Source organism: Talaromyces atroroseus (assembly GCF_001907595.1).
Source record: "Talaromyces atroroseus strain IBT 11181 chromosome Unknown scaffold_7, whole genome shotgun sequence".
NCBI lineage: Eukaryota > Fungi > Ascomycota > Eurotiomycetes > Eurotiales > Trichocomaceae > Talaromyces > Talaromyces atroroseus.
In genome coordinates this window covers 103086-129277 of record NW_017971439.1, presented here as the reverse complement: position 1 = coordinate 129277, position 26192 = coordinate 103086, and the positions used below count along the sequence as shown (strand labels likewise).

Below are 26192 nucleotides of genomic sequence, written 5' to 3'. Positions count from 1 at the left end.
CTATCGAACGTCTTTGCGTCAGGTGCAGGAAGGAGTAGGCTTCTTAGTTGTAGGTCTTCATTTACTTTTCAATTCCATTCTGTTTTCAGAGGAATAATCATGGTTACCTGTATGAACGATTTTGGCCTGGCAGTGTAAAAAATCCAAAGAGACAAGTAACTGCCTCAGGCAACGTTTCATACTTTTCGAGATCCATTGATTGGTTGGGCAAAAGCATCATCACATCATCTGCACTGAGAACTAGAGGTTCGTGAACAAGACATATATGAGAGCCATGGGGACCTTCAATAATGAAATGGTCGAGGAGCAAGCGAATCCACTTTTTGCCCGGGTGGTTGGTTTCTATGCAATTGAAATGCTCCATAGATATCCAATTCTCGGTGTCGACGTTCGCCTGCTACGTAAACTTTCAAAACAACGTTTTTGTAAACACCAACTTGGTTATATTAATATTAATACCATCTTGGAATTTTATTCATTCAAAACTCACATCAGATCGCGGCTAAACCATACAGTCGATGTCACTCCATAGCCTAGCTTGGCGATTGTTTGATATCGGTTGTTGGAAATTTCCCCTTATTGAACAGAACAATATTTCTCAGGCTCGTATATCACAAGCATCTCCTCTTAATTTTCAGTATTTGGTTCTAACAATTCGAAGCCAGAAGCTGGAAATTCTCGAGGGAGGGATGCCCCCTGCGAGGACACGGATCGATAGGGCGTGTTCACGGTCCTTCGCGTAGCTGACCTGGATAGAAACGAATTTGAAGCCAGAGATCCGAGAGAAGGCGGCAATTTCCCAGTGCGTATGCATTGCGAGCATGGCGTGCGATTCGCTTTATAATCATGCTTGGGATTGGGATAGTTTTATAGATCGATTGGGAAGACAGATCGATTGGCGGGGAACTTTCCAGCCGCCGAACTCGTGACCCACACCTTCCCGAGTTGCCAGGGGCCACACGAGCGAGAGATCTCACTCAATCTGCATTTATTCCCTAGGTGATGGGCCTCCAGAACACAATACGAACTACGAGTGAGTCTGCAGTAGCTTGTCTTGATGCTACATCTTGTCGACCGGTCTTTCTAGGAACCGCACAGACCTACGTTTCATCGCCCTCGCCTGCCGCCCATGCAGTCGGCACATTCCTTATCGCGTTCCTCGCAACGACCATCGAGGGCCGGCTCGCCTTCAACTATCGGCAGTAGCAACGGGGGCAGTATGGCCTCACAGACATCCGGACCCCGGAGCTCCTCGGGCTCAAGCCAGTCTCATACATCACGAAGTGGCGTGGTAAGTCTCTCTATCTACCATCTATTCTACCCGCTTCGTGGGCTGTTTCCTAGTCTCCGTCTTCTGTTCTAACATCAATGTCCAAGCCTGGCAAACAAATCTCGCAAATCGAAACAAGTGTCACCCACCTCCTAGTTGCGACCAAGCAATTGCTGGAGACTTTAACTCAATGGTCTCGACAACAAGCTTCGGAAAACGAAGTCTCGGATGTTTACGTACGCTTAGGATATGAATTCAATTTGGCATGTCGCGCCTTCAGCGCCATCGGAGTCGACACGTCAGACCTCGGCCCCGTACCTGACCTTCTACGGACTATTCTTGAAGATACTTTGAGTCAGGATGCATCGCCGCAGAGTTTGGATAGATACTTGCCTCGTATACGTGACATAATCATCAACCTTCTACATGGACTGAAGAAAAAGCAAGCACGGTTACGCTCGCGCCAGACACGAGATGATAGCAAAGGAATGCCACCAAGACAAGCCAGTGTCGGTAGTATAGCTGGCAGTGAGGCCGGCCCGTCGCAAGCATCCGAAGAAGGCTCACAGTCTCCCCAGAAACGACCTTCATCCTCCCGTCGATATGGGAGCAATGGCTCATTAGAAGGTCAACCGCCGATACCGCGCGATCATGCTGGTAGTTTCTCCGAACGTGAGGCATCGAGAAGAGAGACTCAAAGAACGCTCACATCACCAACAGCGGCGATGCAGAGTCTACCCTCTCACCCTGGTTACCCGCACCCTGATAAATCTGCAGCACCTCCGTTTTCAACCCCTCCTCCTCCACCGCCGCCTCCAAAACAAGATGATGCCTTGGGAGCTTTGCAGAGAAGCGGGGAATTGGAGAGGCGTGCCTCACGTCGATTTTCAGCCTACCAGATACAAAAGCATCTCGGGACATCTTCCAACGGTGTCCCAGTACTTCCTACGCAAACTACACCTTTACCTAATAAAGGCCGCGATGTGAGAGAATCGTTGAATGCTGTTCGCTTACGAGGGTCTTATCAACACGGTCGTCAAAGGTCAGCGAACCGCCAAGAGACGTCACCCAATAGGACCATGTATCAAGGCCGTTCTACGCCTACTATTCCTGAAGATGGGGAGTCAAGTCGCACAAAATTACAGGTTGCCCCCATCGCTGAAGCACCCACCAATGACGACCATGATAGCCCTCTTGCCAAAACTCCAACGGACAAGCTTGGGCCTGTAGTGGAAGCACAGGACCGTGACATCTCTATTACTGACCCGTCAATCACGTTTCCTCGGCCTGCTCAGGGCCCTCCTGTCGTTGGGGAACTTGAGCCCACAAAAAGCCAGTCCAGCGATCCCGTACTTGCTACGACTAGGGCTGGTAACGAATCTCCTACTGTACTTGACGTTTCTCAGTCACAACAGTTCATACCTGAACAGTCGCCATTTCCAGGCAAAGAGCTTACCTTGTTTCTACAATATAAGAGTAAGATAAAGAAATATGTGATTCCGGAGGGGTCTACAGGGTTAACGATTGGGCGTCTTCAACTTGCATTTATTGAGAAGTTCGCTTGGAATACTCAGCAGAACGGTGTTGATCTCCCTGAAATTTATATTCAAGATCCTATATCTGGAGTACGGCATGAGCTTGAGGATTTGAACGACGTCAAAGATCGGTCGGTTCTCGTGCTCAACGTTGAGGTTCTTGATGAAGTCAAACGCCATTTTGATGATGGAATCGGAAGCATTCGACGATTAATCGAAGGTGTGAAGGATGCCGTCGATGGTCAAGAAACTATCATCCAGCGCGTCTCGGAGAGACAGCTTGACAATGCCAAAGAAATGGCCCGGCTTACAGCCACCCCACAAATACCATTCTCACCAAACCCAAATAAATCCAGTGAACTGAATTCCCTCTCGCTCAAAGACGGCAGTCGGGCCGCTGAGATTCAGAGTCTACGGCGCGACATTGCTGTCTTGCGTCAAACGTATTCAAACTTCTCTTCCGATATTGCGGCGTCTATGACCAAAATCCGAGCCAAGGCGAGCAGTGTTAAAAGTGCAGCAGACACTGTATCCACACCTTTTGAAGGCGATGCAGGGCGTGCTCGCATCAATTCAGGCAAGAAAGACCTCGGTGATGAATCAGAAAGACTCGTTGGACGCGTGGATGATCTCCAAGACCTGGTCGAAGACTTGCGAAAGGATGTCGTGTCACGTGGCGTGCGGCCGCTTCCCCGTCAACTGGAAGCTGTTAGCAAAAACATCAGCACGGTCACGAAGGAAGTCAAGAAAATGCAGGAATTCCTCAAACGCGAAAAACCTATCTGGACAAAGATCTGGGAAAAGGAACTTCAACTTGTTTGTGAAGAGCGTGATCAACTTACCATGCAGGAAGATTTGGCTGCAGATCTTGAGGATGACTTAGAAAAGGCTGCTCAGACATTCGCTCTTGTTGAACAAGCTACCCGCCAGCAGAACGTGCAGACTCCAGATGGCGTTCCGGTTCTGCGTAGTACGTCTCGTAATCTCGCAATCGACCAAGGAGTCGATCCCATAAAGGCGAAAGACGGTGTTCTTGGCGAAGTTCGGGCTCTTCAGCCGAACCACGAATCCCGCATAGAGGCCATTGAACGTGCAGAGAAAGCGCGACAGCGCGAGCTAGAGTCTCGACGCGTTGGCCTTTTCCAAAAGGAATTGGGACAATTCGTGGAAGAAGGGAAACTGAAGAAGAGTGGAGGGTTTGAAGAGGCGGAGCGCTTACGCCGCGCCAAAGATGACCGCATTCGCAAGGAAGTATGGGAGCGCCAACAAGCCAGGGCCGCAGAGTTAGAGCAAGCGCAAAATGAAGGCACACAGGAGACGCCATCAGAAGAGGTTAATAGAACCGATGAAACCCCAGATGCAACTTCCGAGACAGACCAGATTGAATCTACGTCGCAGCCCGATCATGAGGCGGAAACCCCATCGCCTAACGAATCCGAAGAACCTGCAGCAGAAGAAAAATCAGCTGATTCTCCCACCATATAGTCGATACACTTCTCCCAGGCTTCGATGTTGATATCCCGTGGTGATCTTACTTCGAGTCTTGTCTTCCCATCGGCCTGTTCATCATTCGTTTTATTTACTATATATGCATAAGCCCACCACAGTGGGACCGTCGAGATTTTTTTCTTTTCGTTATATTTATCGTCCACTTATTTCCTTGAAATCCGGAATTCTTTACGATATTGTCGAGGATACCCATGAACTGTTATGTTTTTGTTTACCCACCTGTTTTATCTTGTTTGAAATGCACTGTTATTATTCCTGCATATTTATATCTACATTATAAGATGGAATGGAATTTTTTTGGTTCAATGACAAATGTAATTTTTCAAGCCTGAGCAGTGATATTTAAAATTTTATAGTAGAGAAGGTAGAAGGGAAAATGGTTGGTTGTCCAGGTAACTATCAAGGGCCAGCTGAGTCAGCATTGAGTCGTCGCAGCTTTCCATCAAGCAGGGACGTCTGAACTTAATCTAATGCTTTGAAGAAGAAAGAAAGGAAGAAAAGGAAGGAGGTGAAAACATATGATTGTCAAGCATGAGGCTGATCAAACCAACATGCCTCTTATACAGCGCCGCATTCCTCACATCTGCCGCGGGGTTATCGTCCACAGTCAACAACAAGAGCTACATCGTCGATCAGCAAGATGGACAGCAGAATCCAGCGGTAGTGCGCAAAATGAGTGATGACGAAGGCGAAAAATTCTATTTCGACTACTGGGGCATCGTCAACTCGGGAGATGTCGATCATTCGTACTTGTCGTCGTCGAGGGAACATGCCAATACTAGTAGTAGTAGTACTATATCGAAAGCAGTTTCCGAACTTCGACCACCGATTTTAATGCATACGGACACTGATACCGACTCGCTTTCATTAGCTGAAAGGTATTCTGCTTCGAAGCGTGTTTTGTCCGTGCTGTGGAGGAGGGATTTTCAATGTCCCACGGATACATATAGTTGCACTTCAATCGGTCAACCCGATAGCTGTTGCAATGACAGCGATACATGCGTGATAGTGCAGAACACCGGCCTGGGGGTTGTTGGCTGCTGCCCCGCTGGCGAGACATGTGGTGAGACCGTGGGTTCATGCGCAGAAGGGTATTCTAGCTGTTCTAGCAGCCTTGGGGGAGGCTGTTGCATTCCTGGCTATAAATGCGTGACTGGTGGATGTTAGTAGCAGCCGAAGGAGGGCCTCCGGGTGGTATCTTTGTGATGCAATTAGCTGACTGGGAAAATGCCTAAGGTGCCTATGTGTCTACATATACGGTGACGCGCCAGTCTACAACATTCGTGTCTTCTTCCACTGTTTCCACCGTGCCGACTGTACCGAGTTCGACATCCAGTAGCACGTCGACCAGCAGTACAACATCTACATCAACTTCTTCCTCTTCCTCTACGACCTCGACTACGGTGGCCCCTGTGCCGCCGGTTCGACCGACTACCGGTTCTCAAACCACCGTGACTACGACCACCTCTTCTTCATCAGCATCCAGCGGCATCTCTACCTGTCCTACTGGCTTCTACGCCTGCTCTGCCGTCTACGAAGGTGGATGTTGCCGTGTCGGCCGGAATTGTGACACGACATCTTGCCCAGCGACATCGTCCACGACCGTCATCAACTCGGATGGCATCACGATAGCGGTGCCGACGGGGAGCGCAGCGACTACAGCCTCCGAGAGCGGCGGCTCTTGCGCGACGGGCTGGTTTAGCTGTGCTGCCTCAGCTGGCGGCGGGTGTTGTCCCAGTGGGTATGCGTGTGGGAGCAGCTGCACGGCGTCCGATTCGGGGGGAACAGCGACAGCAACTGTGGTGAAAGAGCAGCCTGGCGCAGCTGAGAAGAAGCATGCTGCGAATGGATACGTTTGCGGCGGGGTGGTGTTGGTCGCGTTGTGTGTGCAGTTTCTCGGCTGGTAGTATGATATATGATATATGATATATGAATATGAATATGAATAGGATAATGGCAATGCGTATGCGTATGCGTATGAGTATGTGTATATAGAATGTGATAGATATCCTGCATAGTTAACCATGTGGCTGTTGCAGTGTTTAGGGCATTGCATGACTGCGCAGTCGGATGCGGACCATGTGACTTCGCAGCCGCCGGTCACCGGTGAGCCCATCCGCCATCGGCTATCACTCCACATTTTCCCCGACTCCGCTTCCTCTTCTCGTTGTACCTGTCACCTCGCTTTTCTCCTCTCTCTCCCTCTCTCTCGCCCATTCTCCTCCTCCTCCTCTTTCTCTATCCTCTCCTGCAGGAAAGCGCGCGGGGCAAGCTGCACGCCTAGGATTTGCACATGTACGTCTGGCGAGCTGACTGGCTAGCTGTATATTGATCGGGTAATAGCATGTCGACCGAAAAGCCTCTGCCATTCCAGTACCAATTCGCCGCCGGTGCGATTGCCGGTGTGTCTGAAGTAAGTAAAGAGCTATTCTACGTGCAATGTTGACTGTACAAATACTGATGGGTCTCTTATTTCCTCAGATTCTGGTCATGTATTATTCCTCCCCTCACGGCCCCCAATGCCGCTATTAGCCGATCCTCCAATTGACATGATGCGCTAAAGGTACCCGTTGGATGTCGTGAAGACGAGAATGTATGTTTGTTGCTTTCCGCAAACGAAGAAGTGTTTTTGCTAATAATTGTCTGCTCCAGGCAACTCCAATCCGGCACTGCCACCGGTGAAGAGGCGTACAAAAGCATGTTCGATTGCTTTACCAAGATCATCCGCAATGAAGGGTGAGTTTAACTCTTCTTCCATCAGCAACCCCGAACAGGCGCGTCTAATCTACCTCTGTCTCGTCTTACCTCAGAGCTTCTCGTCTGTACCGCGGCATCACTGCCCCCATCTTGATGGAGGCCCCCAAGCGTGCCACCAAATTCGCTGCCAACGACAGCTGGGGCGAATTTTATCGCAAGATGTTTGGCGTCGAGAAGACCACCCAACCTCTAGCCGTCCTAACCGGTGCCACTGCCGGTGCAACCGAGGCTTTTGTCGTGGTGCCCTTTGAGCTGGTTAAGATTCGTCTGCAGGACAAAGCGCAAGCGCACAAATACAACGGCATGATTGACGTTGTGACCAAGATTGTAAAGCAAGAAGGGCCTCTAGCTCTATACAACGGTCTCGAGTCCACTCTCTGGCGTCACATCCTCTGGAACGCCGGTTACTTTGGATGCATTTTCCAAATCCGCTCTCAGCTGCCGACCCCGGAACCGGGCAACCAGCGCCAGAAGGTCACCAATGACTTGTTGGCTGGTGCCATTGGAGGCACAACCGGTACTATCCTGAACACCCCAATGGACGTGGTCAAATCTCGCATACAGAATAGCCCCAAGGTGGCAGGCGCCGTTCCGAAATACAACTGGGCATGGGGAGCTATTGGAACAGTCGCCCGCGAGGAAGGCTTCGGTGCCTTGTATAAGGGATTCCTGCCCAAGGTGCTCCGCCTGGGTCCTGGCGGTGGTATCCTTTTGGTTGTTTTCACTGGAGTGATGGATTTCTTCCGCACATTGCGAGGAGAATGAACAAATTTCTAGCAGAAAACTGAAAAATGCGAAAATATTCCCACCAGGCAGGACCAGGCATCAAAGATTATTTCAAAAAAAAAAAGAATTTAGAGACCCAGATGAAGGAAAACGCCTGATATATACCCCCCGCGCCACACGTACGAAACGAAGTTTCGACCCATATTCTCACCAAGACAGCAAAACTCTTTTGTGAGACAAGAAAACAAACGAAAGCTGTGAATATTGTACAATTATCAGCGGCCATACTCTTTCTCATCTCTCTCTCTCTCTCTTTATTTTTTTTATTTTTTCATTCGTACATCCTTTGATACAGATAGATTGAAAAACATCTGGAAAGATTGGGTTATGTGAGATTAATCGGTACTTGGAATGATAGAAATGGATTGATTCTTGTCATGAGAGCTGGGTTTTTACAACTTTGTACTGCGTACGTATCTCAGAATGATTTGAATGACTACATGGGTGCTTCCGATGAATTGGATGAAATCATGCGTATACCTTCGATCATTGAACCATCAATAGATAAATGACAACAAAAATTCAACAGAGAACAGACCTGGATGATCTGAGCAAAGAGAAATGACGCACAAACACGTTCATTCCTTGTACCATAATTCCATTCAGATAAGAAAAGCAGCTAGACAAACTAGGAACGGATTAAGCTGACAAAAAAGCTTGGTAAGGATTGAAGGGACGGAAAACCAATGAGACTAATAATTGAAAAGAAACGAAAATAATAGCTGGATTTCCAGACTCGAGCTAGAAAGGAGAAGAAAGAGCACCCATGGCGTAGGTGGGATGGAGGAAATAAATGAATCCTCGGGGTATCGATAAACAAACAAATAGCAGATACAGGCAGACAAATAGATGAATGACAAAGATACATAAGTTATTGAATGCGATGTAGTATGTATGTCTCGGCATGCTAGACAAACATAATGCAACCAATCATCAATATCGTGATTAAAGTTAAGGAAGAAGAAACCCTGCAAAGATAAAGTATAAGAGCGAGAGAGAGAGAGAGCGAAAAGAAATGCAAGACCGAGCCGATAACAATATTTCACTCAAAAACAAAAGGAGAAGAAAAAAAATAAAATCAAGAGAAAAACTACCAACCGATGATGCAAAACAATCAAGAAACTGCAATCGCAACCAAACAGATCTACAACCGATATTCGTGTCCTCTCGACGCCGCCACATATGCAACAAATCGGTCATGTGTAAGTTCCCCACGAGATACGAGAGAGAGGAAAAAGCGCCTACATATCCATCGCATATTCATCTTCTTCCTTGAAAATACCGCCAGTGTGATTGGAGCCCCAAAACTGGGGTTGGCCCGCTCCCCCGCTGGTATTTCCACTGCCACCGCTAGTGAAGGCAGGACTTAAACTCTGTGGACTAAGTGCTCCGTTGCCCTGAACGGGGTCCCCGGCAATATTTGTGTGCTTAGGCACGCGAAGTCCAGTACCCGGCGCACGACTGTAGGCAAAAGTATTGGCATCATTCTTCTCCATCGCATCAAGGAGCTCAGTGCGCATCCGCTTCTCGTCCTCGGTTTGTTCAAAGGGCCACGTTCCGCCGAGACTGGAAATGATTTCTGCCAGCTCTGATTCCTGCTGCATCTTCACATGCAAGGCCCACATGAGGTCCCTCATCCAACCGACGGCACCATTCAGGATGTCTCCTTTGTTGGGGCCCTTCTCCTTCTCTTCAATTGGAAGGCCCATTGTAATATTCCCTGCCGTTGCGCGGCGACCATTGCCACCGGCTAACAAAGAAGTCGCATTGGGAGGGCTCATACTGCCGCCTGGTGGAGACAAAGCAGTATTGTTGAGCAATTGTTTGCGAACTTTGTCGTCTTCCAAACGGTGCTGTGGAACAAGATGAGAGAGATCTTGAATTCTTTCGTTGATGTTGTCGCGGCGCCTTCGCTCCACCATGTTATGAGAAGCCCTACGTCGGCGTCGTTTTGCCTCCTGCGATTCTAACGCCTGGGCGCTGGGCGTGTCAACCTTGGCAGGTAGCGATGCGTGTTTGCCGGACTTGAGAATTTCCGAGATACCAGCATGGTGAGAATGATGATTGGGAGAAGCAATCGGTGACTCCATAAATGATTGTGCACTTCCTGGAGTGCCGTCCCATTGATTTGAGAGGGTTTTCTGGTGGCGGTGCTGGAGATTTGCGGCACGGATAGGCTGCGAAGGGAAGCTTCCGGATTCTGGTGTGCCCAGATTCAATGCACCAATAGCCGGTGTCTTTGGAGTCATCGGAGTCCTCACATCTGAGGACGATCGATCTATGGTTTGCAGGCTAGGCCGTGTCTTTCCATTCATGAAGCTGTGGTCAAAATGGTTTGGAGCGCTCAGGTGTGATGGTGTACCCTGCGAGTGCTGGTTCAAGGGCTGAAACTGGTCGTAGTTGAAACTTCCCTGCAAAAAGGGACTGTGTATGGGGGCGCCATCAGGGGTTTGAGAGTACATTTGAGTCATCTGGCTTTGGTGGCTCATGGACAGGCCTTGGTTCTGTCGTTGGTCTTGCAGGAAACCCATACCGTCCGTCCGTTGGATGCCATTCTGTCCGTTGAGGTCGAGATCGAGTAGCTCATCGGTATCGATGCCGGAGTTTCCCATATTGTAGCTTGCAGACATATTTTGTTGCGACCCAAAAGAATAGGGCATGAACGCCGCGCTCTGCATAGTTAGGTCCGACGGATCGACAGCGTCGTTTCCGTTGAGATTGCCAAAATGGCTATCAAATTGTTGGTTTGACATGGTGTATCCAGGCTGAGACATTGTCGTCTCCGAACTCTAGTTTATGACGGAGGTAAATATTTGTCGTAGAAAAGACCGGCCTCTACCATCAATTGGTGCGAGGACCAAGCCCTTCTGTATTGGATAATGAAAACAATCACGATTCAAGGACTGTTTTGGTCCAACTGCGGAAGGATGAATACGCGCAGGGTGTGAAACCGTCGCAAATGCTTTCAATTATATCAAAAAAAGGTCCTGAAGCGTGCGCGTCTTCAAGCGACTTCGCGGAGACACACGCACCGTGGCGAGGTGGTTCTTCAGTGACCGAGTTGGTTGCAAGGAATGCTATCAATTGACAGCGGGCAAACTGGAGAAGGGCAAGTTAGACGATCAGTCGCAATAATTGCCGGGCCAACATGCTAAACACAAGGGAGAGGAGGGCCAAAAGCAACGCAGAGACGATGGAAGGAAGAGCACGCGGCTGATGGCGGATGGAATCGAGGGGGAAAGCTGAAAAGAGGGGTGGCGGCAACGTACGCAGGAGCACAAACAGGGTCTTTCTTTCTTTCACGCAGGCTGAGATATGATGGATGATGTATGATGTATCATGCACTGAGCGGCGACAGACACAGTAAGAATAAGGCAAGGCTATGGCAGAGGGAAGAAGTGATGATATGTGATAAACGAATAGACAAGGGACAAGTCACAACAAAACAGCAAAGCATGGGGGGGGAAAGAGGAAGAAGGGAAGGAAGCGGCTGGCGAGTCGCCGCCGGGGAAGCCAGAGCGGTGAGAGCGGGCCGGGGTTGCCTCCACACCGCCCTACTTCTTCCTCTTCCTTCGCTTTCTCTCTCCACGAACGAGCACGCGTTCTGCGGCTGGGGCGCTCAAAGTCCCGAGGCCTTAACGTTGAACTGTCAAAGCTATGGTTTCTTTGGCCCCCCTCCCCCGGGCGAGGTCCGTTCCTGACCGCAGCCCGGCCGGTGCCTGTTCTGCGCCGTTTTGCCACGCCCACTGTACAACACGGAGAATGTGGGATGCGAGTCCAACAACGCGCATGAAACGAACATTGAACAGAAATGAAACAAGTGCACCTACCGACACTAGAAGGGGATGGCTGTCACTGTGACACTGCCGGTTGGACGGCTCAACAAAACAAGGGGGTTGTCGGTCTGTACGTCTGTCAGACTCAAAAAGCTTCCTATGTGGTGGACAGAGAGTCCTGCACTTACAGTCAGATATGATCTTGATTCTTTTGTATTGAGAATGAGGGCCGGTACGAGCCCACGTGGCGTTGCGCTTCGGCAAGGGTCCGAGGTCAAAATGTTAGGACAGCGAGGTGTTCTTCAGTGTAATCGTATCCACTGTAGCCTGTAGGGCTGGACGCAAGGTACCCGGAACAAGTTGCACGTAAAGGTGGAGAGGTAAGGGCTTGGATGTTGTAGGCAAAGGGATGGATAGATCGAGTCGATCGAGGCGGCAAGAGGGACCAAATATATCAGTGTGCGAATACAAGGCGAACACGTAGTTAGGGGGAAAACTCTACTGCAGGGTCCGCGGGCAGGCCGTCTGTTTTTAAACATGCCAGGCCAGTCAGGCTGCGGTCCTGCATCTCCCATTTGACAAATTGATCGATGACATCGAGGTCATGCAGGACGTCGATCGGCAGGACAAGGACCAGGCTTTTGATGACACCTACTACGGACTACTTCCATTGTAATAGTACGGAACTGCCGTCTCCGGTTTCTCTGGATTATTCCGGTGGTGTCAAACGTGGGAGGTTACGGCGCAAAGGGTGGGTTGCCATGTCGCACAGCCCGACTATATTCCTAGTTTTTGATGTATCGCATGAACAGGGAACTTGATCATCAAGCCGTTGCCAAACAGGGAAGAGATGACTCACGCGGCGGTGCAGGCAAGCTAGGCCAGCAGAATGTATCAGATGCCCAGCTCGACATGGGTAAACATACTCGGGCCTGACCAGGGGGAGAGGGTGGGATGATTCATCCAACCACGTTCTCTGAGGTCACTTTCTTCTCCTTTATTAGAATATGTTCCTTTTCTTTAGGTTTTTCTTTTCCTCGACTCATCGTTTTACTACTACGCACTTTATTCAAACTTTGGTTGTGGACCCGCCTCGTACGCGCGACTTACTAGTGGGGCAAATCCAGCGAAATAACTAAGACAGTGATACAAGGAGGAAGATGAGGAGGAGGAGCAATCAATGATATCTACGGCGGGATTGACTTGTATACACAAAGATGTTAACGAGAAGGGGAAGCTTGGGCCATTTCTGGATGCGTGCATTGCATGAGAGATCTGAGTGGTGTCGTAGAGCAAGCCATCCTGGCACTGCAGCGGGCACTTTGCTCAGTCCGGGTACGAGAATGTAAGAACTGTGCCTATGTATGTACACTTAGGTCGCCTCGATCTCGATACATGGGTCTTTGTGTGACAGCTGCAGGCAGTACCTATCTACTTTGTCGACGACGTTCGTATAAATATTTCCAAGATGAAGAAAGAGATCGATCTTATCCAAGTGTACGAGGTATTGGCACTTGGCATAGGCGCGATTCTTTTCTTTTTTCTTCGAAAATCAGAGCCATTAGGCAGGCTCTATATTAAATTGGCTAGCGTCAGGCAGCACCCGACTCGAAACGTGCATTCCTCTTCCAGGGTTGAGCTCAGGAATGCGGCACAGAAAATGTAGGGCGATAAGCAAAAGCCTCAACGTGCTGTGCTCCGCCCTCTTCCGCTTTCCTCTCTTTTCTTCTGATTGACGCTTGGGGCGAACCCAAGGTAAGGAGATCTCGCCGGCCCGTCAAGGTTCGGCTAGCAGCGCGAGGGTGGGGAAGGTGGATCTGCTGCACTCCATCTTCCTTTATCGATTGTCCTTTATCTGAACACCACAGCCTTGATATTAGATGTTGGTAGCGACTCTCCAGGGTGGTGCCGCTATCCGATCTAATTTCTACGAAGTGCGAGCTACCGGCATCTCCACAGCCTTCTCCGTACAGTCCTGGAAATAGGTGTGTGTGTGTGTGTGTTACTTGCAGGGGTTGCACGGGGAACAGGATAATCGCATCCCTGTCGTACATCAACTACCTAGTACTATGTAGTTATGTGCTACTCTGCCGGAAAGAAATATGTAGACTGTTGTATGTGATTGGCCACGCTGCCACTCTGCTCTTGGGTTCTTCCTCGCCTCTTCTTTTTGGGAGGGGGGTCTGTCCCTCTATTTCCTTTCAAACTTTGGAAGGACTAATCGAGCCACGCATGTACGCGTTGACCCCTCACATAGATAACCCGTTAGTGCGCACTTATCGTCATTCTGCTGCATTCAGCGGGAGCGGGCATAGACGATGCGGCCCGAGAGAGCCACACGAGCCAATCATGTCCTGGAACCGTTTCTTCGTTTAGTTTCCAATGAGGTGCGTTGACTTCGTCTGCACATATAGCTACTTAGCCATGTAGAGAACAGACACTGCCCGCCGATAGTGTGCACGACGGACAAGACACCCAGCCAACCAGAGTGGAGCTCTGGCGTAGTGCAATAACGATATTAATAAGGGAGCGCCATGGGGGTGTCGAGATATATATTTCTTCAACGGCAGAGACAAACTTCTGCAGGATCGGCTGGACTAAATGGATCGCCGCAATATGATATACCTGCTACCATAGCCTACGGGATGCACATCATATCATATAAATTAGGGACAGTGGAACCGAGCGACGCACTAGCTAACTAGCATACTGCATATCTAATACCGTACTAAAGAGTCCATTGTCCGTAAATACCAAACACTCTAGAGAGCATGTAAAGCACAAGTAATCGGAAATGCGCGCCCCTCCTGCTGCGCTGACCCCACAGGCCCGCTCCTATTGGCTCCGGCTACACACCACCCTGCCAGCTATTTAGCATTTAAGTTGATATTTACAATCATACCGGCCTAAGGTTACAGCGTAACGATGTTGCACCATAACGGGCATCGGCTATTCTGCCATGTCACGACTCATCTACGACACCATGGCTGTGAGCCCGCGAGACCACGGAACGTAGCGGCCATGGTTTGTGTATTATTTCGAACTATGCTCGGAGCAAATAAGCTACAAACGAAACTGTATGGACTGGCCAATCAGGGCGGTGGCTGTGCGGCCGTCCGATGATTGGACTGGCTCATGACCCCAGCTGCCATGCGCGCTAGTCCCAACGCGTGCTAGGCTGCACATTGGCATCCTGGACCTCAGGCTACCGCAGCACAAACTCAAGCTTGCTCCAGGTATCACCGTCAGTGTCACTCACTAACCTAACCAACCAAGACTTGCATAGCACTCTGACTCAAACCTCCAGAAGAGCATCTCCGCCATCAGCTCTGCTCGCGTTGCGTCCGTCACTAGTCGCTATCTAGGTGTCGCCATCCGCCTCCTCCCGACTCGTTATCAACCCCTCCGCTTTGTCTCGAGCTTGTCTTGGATTTTCTAAGACAGTCGAGCTATCGTCATATCGGCCTCTGCTAAAATAATAAAAAAGAAATCATCTGACACCCGTAAACGCTAAGAGCTTGCGACCCCTCCTCCCTCGCTACCCCCCTCAAAAGAGAGAAAGAAGAAAGGAACCACAAAGCTACCTCGCTCATCCGTCAACAAATCAGGATTGGCCGACACGCCCTATTTTTTTTTGGTCTCGGCACTCTAGCTTTGTACGCTTTTACTGGAGGATAGAGGCGCGTTCATTCTTCAGCATCCGTGTGCGCCGTCTCCACCATTCGTCCATCGCCTCGTTTTCCATTCCAGTACTCGGCTTTGCATCTTACCAACAGTTCGGCCCGCTCGGAAATATTCCACCCGCTGTCTAGATATCGTCTATTACGTACATCTAGCGTTTTGATACTCGTTGGATTGGTCGTTGCCTGTCGGCGTTATTGTTCTGCCTGCTGCGCTTGAAAAGGAGCCTCCGTCTATTAGCTTTTCTTATGAATGGGTCAGGTGTAGAGCCTAACTGTCATTGAAGATTCCGAAGCAAGTAATCTCACAGAACTTGATTACCATCGTCATTCATACAAGTGGCCTGTGGCGAGAAACATATTTCCCGCATAGGGGTTTGCGCGATTGTCACCTGGCCTATTTCATGCGAAAGACTGCTCCGGCTTGACCGCGCTAGTACACACGCACCAAGAGATAACCGCTTATCACTTTTTTTAGAGCAGATCATCTGCATCTAGAGTTTTCGGCTCCGGCCAGTTTTTCAAGGCAGCTAGCGCCTAACAGACTGGGTGCTGCTTGATTCCATATATCCATTACAACACTGCTTGTGGATCATCGTTGATCATCTATATCAAACAAAACACGCGTCTAACCAGTTATAGAAATGGCTTCTGCTTCGTTCCGGGAGAGTATAAATTCTCTAGGTTGGTCGCGGCGAGACCAAGACACACCAGCGCAAACAGATTCATCCACCACACCCATCCTATCCAGGCTCCAGTCTTTGAATCCATTTGGTAGCGGTGAAGGCTATCTACGACTGCCTACTCATGAGCCCGGGGCACCTTTACCGGCAGCCTCGCGGCGAGAGGAAGAGGAGAGCTTCTTTGCACGTAAGTTTTTTTTCGTTGCTTTTCCTTGTTTTTTTTTTGTCTCCCCCACACAATACGCTTTGTTCGGAGCATTTTTTCCCTGCTTTTTATCTTGCTGGACCTTGTGACTATGACCGTTTGTGTTGCTATTGGCGGGGTGGGTTTCAATCGGTCTACTGCTGCAAGCCCGGGTGATGCAAGCCCAGTTCCTGCGTTTTCCCGGATTCACACGCATTAGACCAGACGGAAACGTCTTTCTTCAACCAGATAAATGTAAAATGCTGACATTGTCATGCATGACTTTAGTGAGTCGATGGGATCGAATGCTCATTTTTGCTGGATGTAACCTTGGAGCTGCGGTTTGTTTCCTGCTTTGCTTCATCCTATGGCCAGCCATGATTACAAGGCCCCGCAAATTCGCCATTTTGTAAGTGCAGTTTTTCTCCTCTTTCGTGTCGATTCTTCAGAACTCCCTACCCTCGTCTTTAGTTCAGGATCGGCCCGTGTGTGTGTGGTGACGTCGGTGGGTGACACCTATGTTTTATCGCATGGCATGTGAACGAGAGTCAAGCCACCTTGGTATACTGCCTAAGACAGGCTAGTTCTAACCAAAATTTGCCTGGTCCCTTTTGATTTGCACGCGCACCTGTCCTGTGGCTGAACAAATGATATGCCATTTTCTTAATCTGAAAGAATGCACCTGACCCTTGAATCCTCGTTCAAGATTCTCTCTCTTCGCCTATACATACCTTATTCCTTTCTTGCATTTCAAATCGCTAACCCATATCGTCTACACCGCAGATGGTCCGTCGGATCAAGCTTGTTTCTGGCATCATGGGCCGTGCTTATGGGCCCTCTCACATACGCTCGACACCTTCTATCCGGACCTCGACTACCATTTACCGCTGCCTACTTTGGCTCTATCGCGCTGACATTATACTTTGCAGTTGGCGTAAGTCCCTTGAAACAATCAGTCCACTTTCCCCTCTAATTATTCGACTCAACATGCCTAATACTTTCCCATATACAGCTACAAAAGAGTTTCCTAACATTATTCGCCGCCATCTTTCAACTCCTCGCTTTGGTCTGGTATCTGATTAGTTATTTCCCCATGGGCAGTGCTGGGTTACAATTCATGGGCCGGTTTGGTGCGCAACGAGTTGTTTCTTGGGTAAGCAGTTAACTAGATAAGCCAGATACCTACTACTTACCATTAGGGTTGTCATTCATTATAATTAACGTCCGAAGAATTGCTGTACATGTATCTATCTTTGTTCTTTTCGTTTTCCTCTATTCTGCTCACATTTTGCTATTCCCTTAGTAAATGTTCTTTTGTTTTGTTTTCGGCATAGCTCATGAGGGTATGATGCGAACCATTTTGTCTGTCAATTCTGTGTCATATGAAGCTAGTTTACATAGAAGTTAAAAATACCATAGATTAACACCTTGTCCTTTTTGTCTTCGATGATATGAATAGTAAATCGTACTCCTTATTTCCCTTTTGACTTTTCTTTAAACAAACGCAGGGGGAAAAAACCCCAATTCAACTACTTTCCTCTCATCATAACCGGTAAGATTGCACCATCAAGCACTTTCACGCCGGATACTTCAGCTTCCCAGATCCCCGTGTCACCTCCCGACCCAACCTCGAGCCACTTTTGCAACAAATCATTACTCTGCTTGGGTTTAACCTCGGGACTCGCCGTGCCAACTGTGATGTGTGGGATATGGTTGACGCATGCCCATGTAGAAGAGGAAGAAGTATTGTCGCCACCGTCGGCCGGGTTGGTTGTATTAGTTGATAATATTCGCACCACAAAGGCCATGATATCGTCATTCCAGATCAGTCGTTCAACACGTACACGGGCATCGGCCAGTTTTGGTGGCGTGGTAGTTGTTGAAGAACCATCGGATAAGCGCTCATTCATTCGTTCTATGTAAAGGTCCGTGTATTGGTTCCAGATCCCAGGATGCTCTTTGCTGTGTGCACGATGAATTAATGTGACGTGGAAACTAGGTTGGATGCGTTGCGATCTTGTGAGATGATCAAAGAGTTTGTTTCGTTCGCTGGACCCGGCTGTGTTGCTAGCGAAAATCGATGCAAGTAGTTGTTGGATTTCGGGGGGCGAAACCACAATTCCTAAGTATTCGATTTTCTTCGCCAAAACTGTAGGGTCTGGTGATTTGATCTTGTTGTTGTCGTTGCTGTCTTTCATAGGAGTCTTCTCCTTCTTCTGGTTCTTTTTATCGTAGGTCCAACTCAGATCTGTGTCGACCTGATAGTCATTTAGTGCTGAAGCAATCGCAGTATCCAGCTCAGCACTGTCTGGGACCCGCTTAACGAGATTTGGGAAAGCAGAGTGCAATTTTTTAACGATCTTCTCCAGGTTGACACGAGAAGAATCTCCAATATCCAGGTCGATAACTTCATGGAAGTACATGTCAGGCTCCCGATCTGTATCCACTGCTTCGAATCGTTGCAAGAATCCTTCCATTATCCTAATCACTTCGCCAGAGTCCTTGCTTCCAGCTCGAATAGTTTGGTGGTTGTCGCCACGTGAAAGCACACGGTCTCTCGTAACACTCCGTATATGATCTAACAACAGTCCCTTCGGCTCGTGTACATATTGAAGCGCAATGAATTTCGCGTTTGGAACAACCGCTGTCACGTCATCCATAATCTGAGCTCTCTCACGCTTCTGGTGGTTATTGCGATCTGCTATGACAGCAGGTTTGCTAGCTAACGTGTTCGTTACTTGTAAGGCAAACTTTTTCGGCTTGTTCTTCTGCTGGCCCAGGTTATCATTCTGAACGTGGCCCCAGTCGAAAAGCCTTGCCAGCGCCAGAGCAACAGTTGTCTTACCGCATCCGATTGATGCAATAGGGACAAGGACAAAGTTCTTAGCCGTTTTCTCCTCAGACTCTAGCTCGCCTTCATTTTCCAATGCAATAATTTCCGAACCTTTCAGTCCCCTCTCCTTTAAGAATCCATCTCTCATAGAAATGATACCATGGTTCTGATTGTAGAGTTTACCGATACTAGGGTCCTTGGCCAACTGCCGACGAGCGTAAAGCAGATATTCTTCGGTAATCTTCTTATGCTTTCTGATATTGGGTAATTTCCCTGCAATCACCGCCTTTGTTACCTCACGCCATTGACGATACATCAAATATGGCTCCTCAAACTTGTATTTGAAGAACCAGTCCCTGTAGATGCCAGATGCAGCATCGCCCAACTGACACCGGATGACGAAGCCTTCGGTATCCCGATTGTTCCATGATCCGGTTTCTGCGCATTTGTCCAAGAATTCTTTGACTGCCCGGATATCATCCATGACCACAAACTCGGCCTTCTTGAATCCCCATTGGTCGGCGAATTTATGTACCTCGGAGCTAGGGAGAGTTGCAAATTCTGGGACGTTGAAATTAATTCCATGAAGATAAATCCCAGCAGCTGCTTCATCGTAGGCAAGTACATGTTCCTCGAAGCGGTCATCACAGAGCTCGCCAACAGCAGTTGCATTCATTTTCCGTAGTTCGAGGGCAAGCTCTTTGACTGATTTTCCGACTTTCCTGAGATGTCTCTCCACCCATTGCTCGCCTGCTTGTGCATGACTCAGTGGAACATCGCTTCGGCTGCCGGTTGAATGTTTGCTGCAGACCAGAAGAGTTCCGTCTTCCAAGCCGGATATGAAGATGATACATCCGTTTTCTTTTACGCTGAGCTCATAGGGCCCTCGCGTGTTGTCCTCGATGTTGCGCCATTGCGTGTCGTTTACTTCGTCAACATTGAAGAACTTGTCGTAGCCACGGATACATATTTCATCGCGTCCGTCCTTGAGTTTGGTGGTGAACAGCCCACGAGCGTAGGTTGGCAAGTCCGGCCTCTTGTAATCCCAGTCCATAAATCGCCACGAGTCTACGGAGACGTTATCAGCTCCGGCCACGACAAAGGTTGACTTCCTGCAGCTGAAGGCCTTCTTTCCATCCGGTTTGCCGCGTTTTTTGCTGGCAGCCTCCAAGCTCTGCACGAGCATGCGCACACCATGGGGATCTTGCATCGCCATGGCGGACGAAGACAGTTCGCGTGTGTTCCCTCGTGCGGTGTGGCTTATTGGGTATGCGAGAGTGAAGTTAGAAACGTAGACAGTACTATTCCTGCTGGTGCAGCTCCTCTCGTTGAAGAGATCCACGAAAGGAAGAACAGAGAGAGAGAGAGAGAGAGAAAGATGACATAAATTCGAGACGGCCGGAGCCTTCCTCTTTTGGACGCCGCGGGGCAAAGCGGCGAGCTCCTGCCTAAAGTTTTGTTGCGGTGCTGCCCCGCCAAGCGCCTGCGGAAGTCGCTGGACAAAAAAATTACAGAATGAACAAACAACAAACAACAAAAACAACACATTTTACTCGCTGTGACTCACCAGCTCTCTCTTTCAGCCCCAACAGCCATATTCAACTACTACCTATCCACTGTACTTTGCAACAATGAGCCAGCCGAACCTGTACATACTTGCCGCGGACAATCCGTCAGCCGTGTTGAGTCACCTGCGATCTGACGCTTCGCGAGCATCTAACCAGGACGAACACGGTTACTCTCTCCTCCACGCCGCCGCCTCCTACGGACATATTGAGCTGCTCCGTGCGCTCGTGCAGGAGTTTCATGTGGATCCCAACTTGACGGACGAAGATAACGAAACGTGTTTATTCGTGGCCGAGCAGTTGGACATTGCGAAGTGTCTCGTGGAAGAACTGGGCGTCGACGCGAACCACAAAAATGCCGATGGATTTACGGCGCAGGAGATGATTGAAAGTGAGGGATCATTCCTCGACATCGCTACATATCTCGGAGAAATCACTGGAAACGCAATATCGGACGAGCGCCAACAAGCCCTACGAGACGTCCACCCACCGCCCCTTCCTCCAAACATCAGCGTCAACATGGGCACGATGTCCGAACAGGAGGTTGATGGGGAAGCAGGCGACGTCGATCCTGAGTTTCGGCGGAGGATTGCCGAGTTGGCTGCGAGGGAGGATTTCCACACTGAAGCAGGCCAAAATCAGCTGCGCGCCCTGGTAACAGATGCAATTAGAGGAGTCGGTGCACATACCCAGGATAGAGACGTGCGGAGGAGAACGGAATGATGGGCTGCTACTTAGGAACAAAATGGGAATAAGCTCAAAATTACAGACATTCGGCACTCGACAGCGCTACAACATTGCTCGGAGAGTTCGAACAGGCATGTTTGGCGGGTTATACTGCATCTCTCCGATGCGTTTATCCCGCTTGCTTGATGCTGATACACCTGAGGACCCGCCCTGAGATTCTGACTTCCTGCCGTGTGGCTCTCAGCAACGTTGTCTCCTAGAGTAGGGGCAATCCACACGGGCGGATAAGTTTACTATGCGTGTGCGCTATGCGAATAATCAAGAAGCTCGACATGTTTGAAATCCAGGGTCCGTCATTGAGTTGCACATTGACAATACTAACTAACTACTGCATCATGTATACATAATATGACCATGAACTTCCGAACCAGATTTACGTGTGTATGAAACCAGCAACATGCCAAATATTCGTCGGCCCCATAGAACTAGTAATATTATATGAGGAAAAGTACTGAATACCGTTCTCACCGCCTGCCTTTCTCGACGAAATAACGGCAGTAGCCCGCGATGTGGCCAATGATAGGCATGTAATAAAGGGCGGTATTACAGAGTGTACAGAGTTAAATTAAAATACCTCTGCACCCCGCTAGCTTGGGGTCTAGACGTCGCGTTTTCAATTTCTTGCCATGTGAAACGCGTCTCGTTGCAGTCGACGGTACTCAGCTGTGAGATTACGGACATTGACTAGCGGAGAATCGTAGTGAATAAGAAATTTGCGCGGCTCGGGAGTCGGCTTGCGATGAGCATGGAAATGAGGACAGGCTCGCAGGTCGGCATTAAACTATGAAATAATCTCTCCGACCTCCTCACTTCCCCTCCCACAGGTATTTTCGAGGCTTGATGTCATAATACAGACGCCATCCCTGATTTTGGCGAACGACGTCGATTGATACAAGCGATGCGCGGATGGGCGTTGCAATCGCGAGCCCTATTCGGCAGGCTAGTCCCGCCTCTGCACGTTTGGACAAGCACCACGGATCAAGCCAACTTCCTCATCAAGAGATGGTCCCACGAACTAATAGCTTAGCAGCTGTTCGTTTATCGGAGAGACGCCTCATTGCTCGGAGCCGCCCTCCCCAGTGACAGCCGGTCCACTTGTCCACGTACAGTGTACCCACAAGGGCTCCGTAATTCCAGGAGAAAAATTGCTTCATCTTGCATCCAAGCTTTCCGAGATTACTCGAAATGGATGGCGTCTACAGGGCGGGTACTCCTCCTCCTGCCGCCCGTACTTATACGGTAGAACTAACTACGTAGTGAGAAGAAGCCTCTTCCTCTCCTCAATTCCAACTCACTGCCGCGCGCTGCTTGATCACAGCTCGGGGCTCTCTAAACGACTGGATCGGCCTTGTCTAATGAGTTCTTTTGTGATCCACCGTACTACGTAGTGTTATCAATCGAATATCCATCTTGACATGGACGAGTCACACGATACGCCGTCGGGGTCGAGAGTGAGTGCGGACAGCCGTGGGACTACACAGATCAGCAACTAACAAGACATGCGTGTAGCCTCGAGCAAGCACCACGGTCAGAGAAGAGACTGTCAGTCCAACAACTATCCCCGCCGTCCAGAGGTCGTCAACCGGTGACTGGGAAGGTATTTCGCCCACAAGGGCCGGTTTTCTGTCCGGCGATGGAACCAGCATTCGCCAAAGAAGGTCGACTGCTACCCGTCGCAGTGGTTCGGCCGGCGTGCCCAGTATTGCGCCTCGGACCACCCTGGCCGAGCGGACTCAGGGCAACTTCACTATGGCTGGTCCAGAAGAAACGCCTCAACTGCACTTGACTCATCAGCCTTTTGTCCAACCCGGTTACGCCGAACTCAACCCATCGTACGAACAACCTGCCAATGCCAAACCAGTATGGAGTTTGGCAAAGCCTCTTCCTCGCGTCGTCCGGCCCGGTATGGTGCCAACCAGGGAGGAGCTGCTGGAAAACCGCGCAAATCCGCTGCTTCCAGCCGAGAATTCACAGAGGCTAGGGCTAGATGTTGACCCCAATGATCTCGAGAAAGGTCAGATTCCCAAAGTAGTTGACCCGCGGAAGATGGCCGCCCAGGTCACGGATGCCCGCTTACAGCGTGAAACCAACTTCATAAACACTGTCCTTAATGGCGGCGATGGCACATCTGTGCAGCCATCGTCACGCTTGTCTCTGAGATCATCTCGTCTGAGACGCCCTTCCAGACCTTCACGGTGGGAGGATGGTGTTGAAGAGCTTTCGACTGTCGAGGAAAGTGTGGATCAGTCTCAGAAAGACAACGAGACGGAAGATGTGAGTAACGAACCTTTGCAATCTCCGCAGGAGGCGCCGAACTTGGATCCTCATCCGGACGCAAAACCTGCAGAAGACACACCGGAAAACTTCCCCTCACTTGAAGAAGCAGCGTATCCGGATGATCTACACCCGCTGCTTCAAGAACTGGTGGAAGAAGAAGTCCACAACAACCACACAGTCTGGTCAGTCATCCGCACACACCATCGAGAAGCACTAGCCGAGTCGTTAGCAGTCTTTGTTCAACTTACTCTCGGCTTCTGTGGTGATCTTGCTGTTACCTTGGCGGCAGCTGGTAACCCCAACACCACTGATTGGGTATGGGGATTTGCTACCATGATGGCCATTTATGTTTCTGGTGGTATCTCCGGTGCCCACCTTAATCCAACCATCACAGCCATGCTGTGGTTTTATCGCGGATTTCCCAAGCGTAAAATGCCCGAATACTTTCTGGCACAGTTTATCGGTGCCTTCTGCGCCGGTCTTGTCGCTTATGGAGTCTACTATGAATCCATCCAGAATTTTCTTTCTGTCAACCCTGGTTCTCAGTCGAGCATTGTTGATTCCTTTGTGACCAGCCAGCGTGAAGACTACATCGGCCCTGCAACGGCCTTCTTCAACGAGTTTGTGGGCACCGCCATCCTCACCATCACTATCCTCGCCCTGGGTGATGATCAGAACGCACCACCAGGCGGTGGTATGAACTCACTCATCATTGGCTTCGTTATTACGGTCACCAGTATGTGCTTTGCCTTTCAGACTGGCGCTGCATTCAACCCAAGCCGTGACTTTGGCCCGCGACTCGCACTCCTTGCATTGGGGTACGGCAGTGAACTCTTCACAAACCCATATTGGTTTTATGGACCGTGGGCTGGATCTTTGACTGGAGCTTTCATCGGTGCATTCATGTACGATTTCATGGTTTTTACTGGTGGAGAGTCCCCTGTCAACTACCCCTGGGAACGTACCCAGCGTGCCTTGCGGAAGAGCCGTAGCAAGTGGGGTCGCAGGCTTCATCTTACTTCCAAAGAAGGCGAGGAGAAAGTGAACCAGTAGGTTTCTACAGAATATTTAGGGGACACTAGTTGGGAGCATTTATAAAAGCCTCGGTGTGAGGTTGATTAAGCATCGTGTACATATTGTACATATCTATGGCAGGCCGTATACCAAGTCTGTCGACTAATTCATGTCTAGTCGGACTCAAAATTAATGTCTTGAACTAGACTTCTCTCATATCTGTATACTTATTTCACATTTATAGGCCCGTCTTGTAACATTATCCAGCAGAACTTGGGGACTACCAAGTACTTCTCACAATTAGTCCTCTTAAGTAGCAGTATTCGGTTACCAAGCTTGACGCAGCTAGAACTACAGCTGCATAAAAGCATACTAGCAAGAGCAACGAAGCTCATATCGACACAGTAGTCGTAATGTTAATATGAGGGTTGAGTATCAAGAAGTGAAGGTCTATAGAATCGGCCAATCGGACAGCCTGGTGCAGCGGAGTATCCTCAGGCACCAAGCCGGAGCTATCAGAACTCCCCGCAACATCTGGAGGAACGACTAGTTCATGACAACATGAAGCAACAGACCAGCCAAACAACACTCCGCGACAATGGCCTCTCATTCATATTCTGCGCAACCGCCGGCACGCTGGAGTAGCTCTTCTTTTTTAAGTAGCGGCCTCTCTGTCGATTCTGAGACCCCGCCGCCTCCTCCCCCAAAGCCCGACAGTCACGAAGCAAGCCGACGAAGTACCCCCTTGGCTGGAGGGCTTCCTTTGCCTCGGTCTTCCCCGACGACTCAATCTCAGGAATCCCATTATTCAGCGGAGACTCTCTTAGCAACAAATCCCTCTGCTCGGGCATATGCATCAGAGGTACCCCAAACCTTAGCGGAGCCTCCGCGCCTGGAAGACGAATGGCTACCAGACATCGTCAAGAATAAAACGTATGTTTGTTGAATCCTAAAAAAAAAGTATCATGGCGCTGTACTAAAAGAACCCATTTTTACGAGCTGAAACAGAACCCTCGAGCTACAATCCATCCTATCGAATCCTACTCTTCTTTCCGCATTATCTACCTTGCACCATTCGTACCCGGCATCTCAACGAGTTCTCCAAGCACACCTCGACAACAACAAAGCATTAGCGCAACATGTACTAGACCTAGAATCGCGATTGTCAAGTCTACGCGCAACCACGGAATCTCTCCTCCTAAACCATCAATCCCTCGAAGTATCGTGGCGGAAGAAGCAGGCGGAAATGGATGCTGCCTTGGAGCCTTGGTCTCCAAAGGCGCTTTATCAGCGTCTTGCCGCGGCTGTCGCCGAACAGGAGGCTATTTGCCATGCGGTAGAGGAGAGTTTCCTTGAAGGTGATCATCACTTGGGTCGCGCCACGGATAAAGAGGTGTCAGATTGGGTACGACGAATCCGCACTGAGGGTGCCAAGTTAGAATCTAGGAAGGAAGCGAGGGCACGATGGGATGAAGGAAGAGTTGGAGGATGGCGTTAACGCAGTTTTTTTTTTTTTCACGATCTTAAATTATCCCGGTATAAAGGAGTCTGGTGTCATTATAGACAAGGAGGGAGG

At 49.5% G+C, this 26192-nt stretch overlaps 8 protein-coding genes across 8 annotated transcripts, besides 1 other annotated feature; 6 read left to right on the top strand and 2 right to left on the bottom strand.

Annotated features, from left to right (window-relative positions):
• Window positions 1–1219: 1219 nt before the first annotated feature.
• Window positions 1220–4290, top strand: UA08_05496 (hypothetical protein; the record flags this gene model as incomplete). The annotated part of the gene is made up of 2 exons (XM_020268172.1): window positions 1220–1291; window positions 1378–4290. 2 exons carry the CDS (start codon window positions 1220–1222, stop codon window positions 4288–4290), a joined length of 2985 nt encoding a protein of 994 aa, XP_020118957.1.
• A 555-nt stretch (window positions 4291–4845) lies between these two features.
• UA08_05495 (hypothetical protein) lies at window positions 4846–7836 on the top strand (the record flags this gene model as incomplete). The annotated part of the gene is made up of 8 exons (XM_020268161.1): window positions 4846–5377; window positions 5551–6196; window positions 6264–6295; window positions 6333–6420; window positions 6658–6727; window positions 6900–6907; window positions 6967–7050; window positions 7125–7836. 8 exons carry the CDS (start codon window positions 4846–4848, stop codon window positions 7834–7836), a joined length of 2172 nt encoding a protein of 723 aa, XP_020118958.1.
• A 1262-nt stretch (window positions 7837–9098) lies between these two features.
• UA08_05494 (hypothetical protein) lies at window positions 9099–10631 on the bottom strand (the record flags this gene model as incomplete). The annotated part of the gene is made up of 1 exon (XM_020268150.1): window positions 9099–10631. The coding sequence occupies one exon, from the start codon at window positions 10629–10631 to the stop codon at window positions 9099–9101; it is 1533 nt and encodes a 510-aa protein (XP_020118964.1).
• A 5326-nt stretch (window positions 10632–15957) lies between these two features.
• UA08_05493 (hypothetical protein) lies at window positions 15958–17397 on the top strand (the record flags this gene model as incomplete). The annotated part of the gene is made up of 5 exons (XM_020268139.1): window positions 15958–16183; window positions 16469–16589; window positions 16964–17114; window positions 17193–17333; window positions 17380–17397. The coding sequence occupies 5 exons, from the start codon at window positions 15958–15960 to the stop codon at window positions 17395–17397; spliced, it is 657 nt and encodes a 218-aa protein (XP_020119161.1).
• Window positions 17398–17709: 312 nt separating this feature from the next.
• Window positions 17710–20229, bottom strand: UA08_05492 (hypothetical protein; the record flags this gene model as incomplete). Its single annotated transcript, XM_020268128.1, has 2 exons — window positions 17710–19816; window positions 20018–20229. The coding sequence occupies 2 exons, from the start codon at window positions 20227–20229 to the stop codon at window positions 17710–17712; spliced, it is 2319 nt and encodes a 772-aa protein (XP_020118961.1).
• Window positions 19966–20015: a repeat region (Identified by RepeatMasker using a combination of RepBase library and repeat library created with RepeatScout).
• Window positions 20230–20644: 415 nt separating the features above from the next.
• UA08_05491 (hypothetical protein) lies at window positions 20645–21479 on the top strand (the record flags this gene model as incomplete). The annotated part of the gene is made up of 2 exons (XM_020268117.1): window positions 20645–21232; window positions 21348–21479. The coding sequence occupies 2 exons, from the start codon at window positions 20645–20647 to the stop codon at window positions 21477–21479; spliced, it is 720 nt and encodes a 239-aa protein (XP_020119155.1).
• Window positions 21480–22740: 1261 nt separating this feature from the next.
• Window positions 22741–24655, top strand: UA08_05490 (hypothetical protein; the record flags this gene model as incomplete). The annotated part of the gene is made up of 2 exons (XM_020268106.1): window positions 22741–22776; window positions 22835–24655. The coding sequence occupies 2 exons, from the start codon at window positions 22741–22743 to the stop codon at window positions 24653–24655; spliced, it is 1857 nt and encodes a 618-aa protein (XP_020118989.1).
• Window positions 24656–25214: 559 nt separating this feature from the next.
• On the top strand, window positions 25215–26114 carry UA08_05489 (hypothetical protein; the record flags this gene model as incomplete). Its single annotated transcript, XM_020268095.1, has 2 exons — window positions 25215–25549; window positions 25625–26114. The coding sequence occupies 2 exons, from the start codon at window positions 25215–25217 to the stop codon at window positions 26112–26114; spliced, it is 825 nt and encodes a 274-aa protein (XP_020118884.1).
• Between the last annotated feature and the right edge of the window lie 78 nt (window positions 26115–26192).